The following is a 12,649-nucleotide window of genomic DNA, read 5'->3' as shown; positions in this document are numbered from 1 at the left end:
TCTGCAGATGTTTTAAAAAACAGATGGGGCTCAGAGTAAACATTTTCCCTCATTTTAGTGCCTTCAGGTTGGGTTTTTAGTGTTGTAATAAGGCACTCGAAACATTGGTGCTTCTTATTGAAGACTGTTAAAGCAAACCAAAAGTGCCAAGAAAGTAGCTAATCCTCCCATGCTCGGCATACACCCAGGTACCCTTTTATGTCGGGACTAATTAAGCCAACTGGTCCTGTCTCCCAATCCAATTCAGTAATTGGCCTCTGAAGAGGGATGAGTCAGACTCCTGAACCCAGCAGGAGACAAACTGGAAAAGGGTCTGACATAAAAGCTTATGGGGAATGCCTACTATGTGCTGACAGCTCTGGATTAAGTACTTATTTATACACTTTAGGTTTGCTTAAAAATTCCGATCGTTTCTAAGTATATGATGATCTTTGTCTAAAATAACTATACACAATAACCTCTTATCATTCTGAGTGCATGGAAATGTAATCACTTGAGAGGATGAGCACCGTTCAGAGGAATAATTCTTATACAGGGATGTTAAATAACCTGATAACCTTTTAAATGTATAAAATATGATATGACGGCAGCTCTCATAGTTGGCTTGGTCATCGGACTGCACCATTGTCTGAGACCAATATACTGTGCTCCTTGTTTTTGGAATGCAGCATTGTCCTAAGGCCGACCATACATGGATTAAAATTTGGCCGGTTCAGCAGGGACAGTGGTTTGTTCAACCAACTGAAAAATAACCACCTATTTCCAGCCTAAGACTTCTTGCTGTGTTCCTCATAAGCAAATACAGAATTATCTGGGACTGCTCAGAATACAGTCCCAGGGACAGATGACTGGACTGTGTATGGGTTTAATGCAGAACATAATAGAGTACATTTGAATAGAAGTTGTTTTAAGCATCCCATCCCTTTTCTCATCTGCTTAGGTGTTTGCATTTACTGGCACTCTATATAAATTGCCATGTCTTTTTGCTTTGGTGTGCATTTCTTACATACATACATAAACGGCAATACCATCGAGCAGGGATCTGATAAGTGAGGTGATAATGGTGTAATTGCACCATTTGCATGTTCTTCTAAGCAGTGCTGTGGAGTTGGAGTCGGAGGAGATTTTGGGTACCTGGAGTCGGCAAACAATGCACCGACTCCTACTAAATTTAGATTGGAATTAAAAAAGCAAGTTTAAATGTCCCAATTCACAAAAAGTTATATATAATGACTTCTCTACTGTAAGAATAAAGACCAATGCATGCAGTGCCTCACGTAACCGCAAAACGAACACGTTAAGTGACCGTGAAGAAGCATGCTTTTCATGTGCTTCACTATATGGCACGCAACGCACAATTAGGAGCGGCAATACTTATACTTTCCATAGTGTTGTGTTCTGCTGTTACAGGGAATGCAGCGCCCATGGGTGACCTAGCCTCTCACTGATAAGGGATTAAGTAAATATGTTTTTTGCAGGACTAGAGACACTTGTATAAGTGAAGGGAATGGAGGGTCAATAGTTAAAGACTGAAGCTATAAACCATTGGAAAAACTGCTGTTATTCAGCTAAGGCTATAAAAACTCCTGTGGTAATGACATGTATGTTGCCTTTCTTTACTTCAAGGAATGTATAAAATACATTTGCATATTAATACAGTGGAGTCGGAAGTACAAAAAACTGAGGAGTCGAACATTTATCTACAGACTCTACAGCCCTGCTTCTAAGCCTGTGTTTGAAATTCCCATCTTAAACTGAATGTAAACGTACATTTATAAAAAATAAAAAATCATACATACTTGCTCTGTGCAGTTGTTTTGCACAGAGCAGCCCTGGTCTCCCCCCCCTCATTATTCCTGACTCTACCTCAACCCCCTAGCCCCCCCCCCCCCCCCCAGCTGCTTGTTCGGGCTGGATCTGGAGCCTGGTTCTATGTGTTTGACATACGGTGTAGCTCAACCCCCCCCCCCCCCTGCCTCTGTCTCTCCTTTAGCCTGTGATTGACAGCAGCAGGAGTCAATGGCTCCCTCTGCTGCCTTCATGTCCAGTGAGGCGGGAGAGAGGAGAGTGCCACTACTCTCATGCATGGTGTTGGATCAGGCCTCTGGTAAGTATTTGTGCTGAACAAAGGTTGTTTTTTTATTTGTTTGTTTGTTTTACCTTAATGCAGAGAATGCATTAAGGTAAAATAAATGTTCTGCCTTTACAACCACTTAAAATCATTTCTACCCATTGGCTTGCTGCTTTGCCTTCCTTTTGAGGTTCGTTCTGCCCAGAACCTGCTGTAGTGAAGTAGCAAGAATAAACCCCGTAGAAAACCTTGCAATTCTGTATGTCCCCACATTTTGCTAGTATTGTGAAATGCTGCAAAGCGCTAGAGTGCATGCAGCAAGTGCATGTCCTTCCGTGTCATGCACTTAAAGCGGTCCTCCACCCTAAAGTGGAGTCCCGCTGATCGGAACCCTCCCCCCCTCCGGTGTCACATTTGACACCTTTCAGGGGGGAGGGGGGTGCAGACACCTGTCTAAAGACAGGTATTTGCACCCACTTCCGGCCACACGATACGGGCGAAAGACGGGCATTCCGTCACATCCCGTCTGTCGCCCGTTGTGTGCTGGGAACACTCGGCTCCCAGCACACAGCGTGTGAGCCAATCGGCGGGCGCAGCGCGACTCGCGCATGCGCCGTAGGGAACCGGGCAGTGAAGCCGCAGCGCTTCACTTCCTGGTTCCCTGAGCGTGGATGGCGGGGGGAGCAGCAGAGTGACGAGCGATCGCTCGTGCTCTGCTGCGATCGGCGCTGGACTCCAGGACAGGTAAGTGTCCTAATATTAAAAGTCAGCAGCTGCAGTATTTGTAGCTGCTGACTTTTAATATTTTGTTCCCATGGCACATCCGCTTTAAAGGTCCATGGGTGCTGGTAGTCCTTCAGCTATAACTGTCAAGCACTTCTCACCCCCTCCAGACTTATTAAGGTGTGGGCAAAGACACAACTTTTTTTTTTTTTTTTTGTGGTGAGTTTTCCATTCACTTCCTGTTCTGGAGATGCAACAGGATATGGGTAGATCTAGGAATGGATTTCCCATCTTAGGGAGTCGCCGCATGAAGTTGTCTCCATTGGAGGTAATTAATTACCTTATATCTTGATCTGATGACAACTCAAAAAATGTTTTTTTTTTTTACGCTCACTTGTGTGTCAAAGGTAATGGTCACCAGGATGAATATGGACAGGGACAGCAATTCTTGACAAAGGGTTTAACCCTTCTCTACCCAAATAAAAAAAAAATGGATAGAGTGGAGATGGATTAGAATACTTGTCTGTCTGTTTTTATTCAGGTCTGTGCCCCTGTTAAAGAGATTCACCCTCTCTATTTGTCCTGTTTACCATTATCATTGAACGTGAAAATAATAGTCCAAAATTTGGGGTCGTTCCCAGAAAAATTATGGAGGAAAAATCTTCCAATGGGGACTAGTTCTGGTGACATAGGGGGGGTCCCCAAGCAATTCCCTTAATTTGCAGGGATTTTCTCTTACTTCCTGTTTGGCTATGGGATGGGAAGTGAAGAGAAATCTCCCCAAAAAAATAATCAGACTGGGATTACTCCTTTACTCTATCCAAAATGAGAAAAAAAAGTTTTGCCTGTAGTTCTACTTTATCTAAAATGACTGTATAATTTACATATACTTTAGGAAAATTATATCCCTCATGTTTTGGTTTCACTGCTGCCAATTCTTACTATTCTGTAAGTGCTATAGCAAAGAACAGGGTTTAACAGCCAATTAAAGTTAGAGCCTGGGTTCACACTTGTGCAGTGTGGGACACCGCATGTGATTTGCACAGGTTTTGTACTGCATTTCTGTGCACATCACATGCGATGTCTGTGCGGTGCGATTTGAGCCATACATTTTGTATGGTTCAAATCACATCACATCCGCACCAAAATGGCGCAGGACCACTTTTTTCCCCCTTTGCACTTAAATCGCATGGGTCGGATGCAATGCGATTCTGGCAATCGCACTCTGTTTTGCGATCGGTTTCGGGGTGTCATTAATCTAACATTGCCACCCGAAGCGAATCATTGTGAACCAGAGCTTACCAAAACTCATCTACCGTATTTCAATTGATGTTATATAAAAACAACAATGACTTAAGGTCTTAATGCAGTCTTTATAAAAGAGCCTCAGTGCTAGCCCAGATTCCTTTCCCCAAGTAGCTGGCTACAGAGAGGGACTGCTGTGGTCTGTGTGGAAGCAGTGGTCTCTCTGTATGAATGTGAAACACCCTTAAAGCGGTGGTTCCCCCTAAAACAAATTTCTAACAATACATTCGTAAGACCCCTTATCGCCGTTTCGTCCCTTGGCGGTGGGCGTTCCTAGTTGATTGACGTTCCTCCGACGGGCGCATACTGCGCGTCACGACTTTCCGACAGAAGCCGAACGTCGTTGCGCAGGCGCCGTATAGAGTCGGCTCTATACGGCGCCTGCGCAGCGACGTTCGGCTTCTTTCGGAAAGTCGTGACGTCACGTATGTGCCCGTCGGAGGAACGTCAATCAACTAGGAACGCCCACCGCCAAGGGACGAAACGGCGATATCGAGGTATGTACTAAAAAAACAAAACAAAAGCCAGCCTACCCGCAGTGTAAGCAGTCTTACGAATGTATTGTTAGAAATTTGTTTTAGGGGGAACCACCCCTTTAAGTCACATCTAGCACTCTTCAATTAGCAGGAAAAGTAAGCATTGATTATTGCACATCTTTAAAGTAGAATTCGAGGATAAACCCAACTAATCTTAAATGTTCCCTCCTCAGCACTTGACAATAGCTGGATAATCTTGGGGATCTGTGATTTCACCCATAAAGCCGGGTACATACTATTACAAGGTTAGTTCAGCTATCTCCCCCGCTGAGCTGTTGTGTTCTGACAGGAGGATGGCCCCCCTACCCGACCACTCCGATCAGCGCTCTCTGGCATTGGCTAAGATTGCTGATCGCGAGCTTTCCTAGCATGCACGATCGACAGACAGACACGGGCCAAAAGTCTGCTTTTTTTTTTTTTTTTTTTTTAACTGGCTGTTGTCTCCCAACATTTAGCCCATGTGTACCCGGCTTAAGCCTGCTATGGTCTATCTGTTGCCGTCTTCCCCTTTTCTTCCCTGCATCCACTGCTTGCTAACACAGGGGAGCCAGATCATGTAACCGGCTGGAGCAGCCTGATAATAGGTTGGTGTACAGATGTTTATTACACAGGTTAGTCGGCATAGATATTAAGAGGAAATGGGAAATTTTTTAATATTAGTTGGGTTTATCCTGGAATTCTACTTTTAACTCTAACTTTCTCACAGGCCGTTTTATGAACAGTGTCGTAAAACGAATGTGCGATATTCCTTATGACGTTTCCTATACTTCCTAGCATACCTTCCTTTGCTCCCCTGCCCCTCCATTCACTTTCTGGAGCGAGGAGATAACACCCCAACATACCTCAAACCAACTATGGCAGGGTTTAGGCAGCCAGCAGGGCAGAATGAGAGAAATCATCAATTCCCCCAATCCACACTAAACAACGTGCGGGACAGCGCCCTTCATCACACACTGACCCTGAAGTTTGCCCTACCCAGTTCTTGGTGTGTATAACCAACATCCTATCTTTAGCTCATCATGTCCATTGTGCGGAGTGTTGTCTGGCTTTTTGCTGTGTGTGTGTGTTTGGTTGTGTCTTTGTAATCGCTTTCAGATCTATTGTGACCTGCAATCATCAGAGATCCCTGGCGTAATTGCCTCTACGCACCCCCTCACCCTTTTCTGCTTGCTCTTTTTTCCTCTTTTTAATAATGGTTACTGTTTGCTGTATACAGATTATATTTCGCCTTTAGGGAAAATCTAGTCAGCATTTCTGAACTCGTCAACCTCATGAGGCACATTCAAAAGATCCCTGAACAGAAGCTGCTGAGGATTGCTGCAGCCCTGGACGAGAACAAGGATGGAAAGATCGACCTGGATGATGTGGCAAAGGTATTTATAGGAATAGAAACATTGATCTGTACTATATAGTAAATAAAAAGCAAAGTGGGCGGAATCCTTTTAGTGTAGTATACACAACATAATTGAACTTGAAGAGGCTGTATCCAATATTTGTGATGTGTGCATAGGCTTCCACCTATAGAGAAAACACCTTGGCATTAGTAATGGGTTAGACACAATGGTCGAGATTAAGACTGGGTTCACACTTGGAGCGGCTCATGGCAGGGGTCTGGTGCGTCCCCATTTACTGGTATAGGTCTGATTTCAGTGCACATTTTTGGCTGAATTTGGGCCTGAAACGGACCAAAAGACGCACAGGACTGCTGTGCAATTTGCACCGGAGCCGCTGCGTAGAGAGTCGGTCATAATCTCCTGATATGCGAATTGGATGCAGAGAAAAACCTGCATCCAGTTTGCTATTGTGTGAACCCAGCATTAATAAAACTGGAATACTGGAGTACTCAGAATCTGGTGCATCTGTGTGTGGTAGCCAATCGGCTTCTAACCTCAGCTTGTTCAGTCAAAGGTTGACAATAATACTTGGAAGCTATTTGGTTTCTATGCGGAGCTGCGCTGCATTTTGGTGGGTCAAAGACACAACCACAAGCATTTCAATGCTTTTTTTTTTTTTTTAGTGCGCTTATGCATTTTTTTTTTTTTTACCCTCACATATTGTCATCCTTTTTTCTTTTTTTTTTTTTTTTTTTATTGGTAGAAGGAGAAGACTGGTTATTAAACACAAAGCTCTGCCAAAAATGCATGGACATGCACTTCCTTTGAAGTCTGAGGCTAAAAACCCTATACTGTACCAAAGAGGCACTTGCACCCTTTCAAAAATTGCACTGCACCATGTTACATTGATGTTAATGGGCACCATAAAGAATAATGCAATTTCCATTCTCTATTACAGGGACTAAATCCTCTGTTAGACAGTTGTTACTGGAGCAGGTCCCAATTATAAGACTTTCTCCTGATCAGTAAAAGGGGGATACTCTCAAACTGGGACACGGCAAAAAACAAAGAAAAGACTGACAAACACATTATTTTGCACTCTTATCCAAAACTAATAAAACGATACAACAGGAAAAAGTTTTTCCTTTCATCTATTTTATTTTTGACTAATTTTTGGTGTAACTAACATTAGTTATGCTTGTAAAATAATTGTGGCTATTAAATATAGAGCTTAGATGATTTAGAGTTTGCTCACTCGCATATAGCAACAGAGTGCATTGTCTTCTAGTCAGCCAAATCATAGATGTTCGTTCTAAAACCACCTAGGAAAGCGCAGTCATTGTGTAGCACTGCAAAGCAGGGAGCAGGGCATGCATATGTAATGAGTAAATATGGCTGTCCTATGTATATTTGCCTTTACAAATCGCAAGCATTTACTATTTTTTTTTTTAAACCTTTGCATGCGTTGTGCATTCTATAGTAGTCTTTTTTACACATGTATCTGAAAATCCCTGAAATTAAAATGCATCTGTTTTAAGTGATACCCCTGCTGGGTGAAACACTGGCTGCTTCTATTCATAGCTGAACTCCTGCAAAATGACTAAATATATAGATGAAATGCATTTTTGGGGGCTGTTTCGCCTTCCAAAAAATGTCTGTCTATCCAGTCCTACGTTAAAACACAATTCTGTCCCACACAACCATCCTGACTATCAGGGAAACAGATCTAGTTTTCTCTGCTGCAGTTTTTATTTAACTTGCATGTCTCCTCCTTACCTTTTTAAACCTGTGGACTGGACAGGGATTCAAAAAGCAGCAGACTGACCTAATTTCTCTGTCTCTCTTCACTTTCCTCCAACCAGCATGCTCCTTTGAGTTGCAGCACTCATGATTCCATGTGCTGCTTCCCCTCCCCCTTTCTGAGCTCTGCTGTACAGTAGATTGCAATAGGCTCATACCTAAAACAAATACAGGTACTTAAAGAGGAACTTTACCCTTAACTTTAAAAAATAGTGTTCTGTAGCGATGAATACATTCCACATTAACACCCTCTCGCCCTGCCTATAGCAGCTCACCCGCTTTTACCGGCAGCAACCAGGCCATGTCGTTTTAGCCTCCTGACTGAACATCATATGATGCCCTTATCACCGCTCGTGCACACCCTGGGGGCACACAGCGTGGTCAGCTGTGTCCCTTGGACACAGCGCATCACTGATCATGGTAAATAATCAATGTAGGCTCTTTACCATGTGATCAGCTGTGTCCAATCACAGCTGATCATATGTAAACAAATGGCAGTTATTGGCATTTCCTTTACTCAGTGCTGTTAGTGTCTGAGGAAAGGAAAACCGATAACCGCCTTTCCAGTTACAGGGGGAGATTTACAGTGATAATCGGGGCACTGAAGATCAGTGCAGCAGAACGGTGTCCTTCAATGCAGCATATTAGCGCAGCCTCAACATTGCCCATCTGTGCAGCCTTATCAGTGAAGAACAGTTACTGTATTTGCAAATTGGTATAATTTTTTTTTTTTATATTTATTTTTATTTTTGGTATTCCATTTTGTTCAGGAAACTAGGGCTGAAACAACTTTATGAAATTAATCGATTACAATTTTCATTATCGATTATTCGGCCAGTAACATAATGGGGTTAAAACTAAAATTAGCCCTTTATAGTACAAAAAAGCAAATCGCTACTGTAAATATTACTTTCACTGTCCCACATTAAAAAAATTAACCCCTTACAGTAGGGATTATTTGCTCTTTTTGTACTTGTTACTTTTATGTTACTAGACATCTCAGGCCTGGGTCACACCTGTTTTTTTGGTGCTTTTTGCAGAAACACACTACAGTTCATTTACATGTTTTCCTATGGGACATGTTCACATCCATGATTTTTTTTTCAGCTGCTGCGTATTTGGAAAGGGCAAGGCGTTTTTATTTTTTTTGTTCAATACTTCAAAGCTGCAGCAAAGCATGTATTGTGTTTTTGTGGCAAGTTGGGTTTTGTAATCTGCCCAACAACAAATTGGGCCAAAAAAAATTAAAAATGCAAATTGTTTTTTTTTTTTTTTTTTTTTTTTTAAGGCTATTCGATTAATTTAAACAATAATCGGCCAACTAATCGATTATGAAAATAATCGTTAGTTGCAGCCCTACAGGAAACCATAAAAAAATGTGATTAAATGCCACTAAAAGAAAGCTTGATCTGTCTCAAAATAATGAAGAAAAATTTCATATGGGTACAGTGTTGCATGTCTGCGCAATTGTCTTTTGAAGTGCAACAGAGATGAAAATTGGCCAGGGTGGGAAGGGGGCTAAAGTACCCTGTAGGCAAGTGGTTAATAATTATGTTACCAAAATTGACGTTTGCTGCAAATTGCCTCCAGAATTGCTCCTTTTTGCCGAAAGCTGCCATTTTTCTGAAGTTGGAGCCCCTGATCTCCAGTACTGTATTCTTTAGGCTGTCAGCAGATCAGCATCTAGTGGCTCTGATTTTCAACACAACGCCAAGACTAGAGAACTGAGCATGTGCAGAGCTGGATACACACTTATTTTTAATATTTTACATAGCTATACCTGCAAAAGGGACCAGCTTGAAGTGATCTTGCAGGATTTAATCTTCTGACTGAAGTTTCACTTTAAACCTATAATGATGTATTGATGATTTACGGAGCTGCATTAACTTTTTGCCTTTTTTATTTGTCTGTAGTTCATCTTTAAATATTATAACAAGTTCTTCTCTCTTGCTCCCTCAGGTTGTGGAACTGATTGACAAGGAAGATATCAACATTTCCACCAAACAGGTAGCAGAGATCATGGAGCTCCTACAGAAGGAGGAGAAGCTGGTGGAGAAGGAGAAAGCCAAAGAGAAGGCGGAGAAGGAGCAGATGGCTGAAGTACAGAATTAAACACCCCAAACCTATTTCTCATAACATTCAAAACGCTGCTACCTTGTTCTAAGGTTCTTTTGCTTTTGAGGTGACTCCCTTGTCGAGCCACATATTCACGACAACCATATGTGGTGAAATAAAGGCTTTGTTTAAGTCAGCTGCCATCATTCCATCAGCATCCGGCTACGTTTTATTTTTAAAGATATCTTGTTTGAATGAAAACCTGAAGATGAATTGTAAAATCATATAGCACAATATTATTTTTATTTTTGTACTATGATCCCTCCATTTTGGTTTAGTTTCAGAATGTTGGCAGAGTAAATGTTTATGGCTTATTCTGCAAACATTTTGGATTTTAAACCTTTTTTTTTTTTTTTTTTTGTAAAGGGTTTTGAAGTCTAAATGTCGAGTAGACTCATGCTTCAGGGCAATACATAGTGGCAGGTTGGGACTCCCCCCCCATATTGGCCTTGTCAGGATTATTCTCTTGTAAATTAAACAAAGTGATCTTTACAAGCACTGCATACTTTAAGGGCATTTTTTTATATTCCTGTCGTACTCATTCCTGGAAAAAGCCAGAATCGGGTAAGAAGGTGCTGAATTAACAGCCAGGTGGTTAAAGTGGAACTCCAGGCTCCTGCAGAAAATATTAATAGTTGGCAGCTACAAATACTGTTTATTAGGACACTTGCCTGTTGGGGAATCCAGTGATGTCTTCACCCAAGCCGATTTTGAATCAGGTGCTGCCGCCATCTCCGCTAAGGGAAACCGGCAATGAAGCTTTGCGGCTCTTCAGAGCCAGTTCGCTACTACACATGCAGGAAGCACACTGAGCTCTCTATTTTTTTTTTTTTTTGCTGCGGGGGAAGGAGGCGAGAGGCCGAACTTCTGGCTGAGGTACCCGCTTCCCCCAAATGTGGCAGCGGAGGGGTTGAGGAGGCAGATGAGCAGAGCTTCCCATTTAGGGTGGAGCTCCACTTTAATTGGTATCACAGATTAGAACATATGTCACAAGCACACTATGGATCCGTAACATATACTCCAAACATTTATTGAAGCGATCGACTAACAAGATGTGCAAGTGCAACTTCATCAGGCAAAGGGGCCCTGTATGCCCCCAACATTGCGTTTGTGATATGATTGCTTCAATAAAAATTTGAACTATGTTTTTGGATCCATGGTGTTTTCTCTTCTTGGTGTGTGAAAAATAACCCTCTACCCGATTGATCACCCTGATAATTGGGTTTACATAATTATCAATGAGCTGCTGCACTTGCAGGGATTTAATGAAGAAAGTGGCAGGATCTGCATCCCTTTAGACATGTTTTTCCCTTTTTTGAGAGTATCTCACCAAAAATTATATTTTTGTTGTAGGAGATGCCTAAAATCTGACTTGTATCTTAGTGCAGACTTCTGGGGAAAATAGTGAACCAATCACACAGCGGTGAGGTCCTGCCGCTGTTTTCATAGCTCTAAAGCATTGGTAGCCCTGAAAGAGTTGACGCCTCCCCAGCTGTGCAGGCAGATACATCCCCTGGAGCCTTGCAGCATGTGACTGTTTGAAAAAAAGTAAAACAAAAAAAAAACTGTAATTATAAGAGCAGTTGGAAGGCAATGTTTTAACAGGTATGTGACTGCTTTGCCTTTCCTTCTACTCCAACAAAACCCTTTAGCTTTTTAACTGCTAGTATGGTAGAACATAATTAGCTGGAGTGGTTCTGCTGCATTACCAGATTCTGCCTCTGGTGGTGCTGCTGAGTAACTCTGAAAATATAGACCCTAGGCCAGGTAAAACGGGAGCTGTGGGAGAATGGACCTGCCTTATTGCTATAAAGAGTGGTTGGAAGCAGTATTCCACTTTATATTTAGAATGGAAAACCCTTATATTTAACAGCTTTGCTGTTTTGTGTTGTATTTTGGCATTATTTTTTTTTTTTTTTATATTTGATGCTTAATTTAATTTCACAATACTGCCTTGCAGGCAGAGAATGTATTACTGTGGTTTATGCTTTTTGTAAGATTGCCTTCTTACCTAGAGTAGGAAAGTACTTGTTTATCTGAGAAAGTTCTGTGGTGCTTTGCATAATTAAACATTGGGAATGTATTTTATTTCTAAACATTTTAATCTAGTAACGCCTTTTGACTCATTCATAGAGAGTCGTGGGTCCAATCCTTCATTACATTGGATGCACCTTCCCCCAGTACTAAGCTTCTTATACTGAATGTAAAAATTGGAAATATGTAATGTATTTGACATTTTGACAAGTATGTAAGTACAAATTTTATTTATGAGACTGAATTTTTCTTGATCTAAAATTGCAGATTCTGTCAGCTGATTAATAATAAAAATGTGTAAACTTATCTAATCAGGTTGATGTCCAGGTTCGGTAACGCCAGCTTTATTTTAAAGAACTTTCAGAATAATGGTGGAACACATGAGCTATAGTGCTGTTTGGAGCCGTGTCTGCCTAGAATGTTGGTAAAATGGTAATAAAAGGAATGCTACCAATTTCTAGGAATAAAGCGGCATAGGGCATGTTATCTGCAGAAGGTGTTCATGGAAAGGGTTTATTTTTTTCATGTATGTGAACACTATGTTGGCAGTCTCAAATGTAGAATTGAGAGAGCTTTTAAAGTTGAAAGCCAGTGAATGGGAAGCAATAAAGTTTTTTTACTTCCTCTTAAAGGGGTGGTTCACCCTAAAAACTACTTTTTTTTTTTTTTTTTTTTTTTTTATTACACTGGCCCCCCACATTACAATACGATTAAGGCTATTATTATTTTTT

General features: G+C 41.5%; 1 protein-coding gene across 2 annotated transcripts in view; it reads left to right on the top strand.

Moving 5' to 3' along the window:
• Nucleotides 1–12,224, top strand: part of LETM1 (leucine zipper and EF-hand containing transmembrane protein 1) — a 75,324-nt gene extending 63,100 nt beyond the window's left edge. The window contains exons 13-14 of one of the 2 annotated variants that reach the window (XM_040335286.1): nt 5,870–6,008; nt 9,729–12,224. In XM_040335286.1, the coding sequence (XP_040191220.1) occupies nt 5,870–6,008; nt 9,729–9,881 (292 nt within the window). In that variant the 3' untranslated portion in view covers nt 9,882–12,224. Of the gene's footprint in view, nt 1–5,851; nt 6,009–9,728 lie in introns of both variants that reach the window. The other variant, XM_040335285.1, reaches the window with a different exon arrangement.
• Nucleotides 12,225–12,649: the final 425 nt, after the last annotated feature.

The sequence above is a fragment of the Rana temporaria genome, chromosome 1 (genome assembly GCF_905171775.1).
Source record: "Rana temporaria chromosome 1, aRanTem1.1, whole genome shotgun sequence".
NCBI lineage: Eukaryota > Metazoa > Chordata > Amphibia > Anura > Ranidae > Rana > Rana temporaria.
This window is presented reverse-complemented; position numbering and strand designations above follow the sequence as displayed.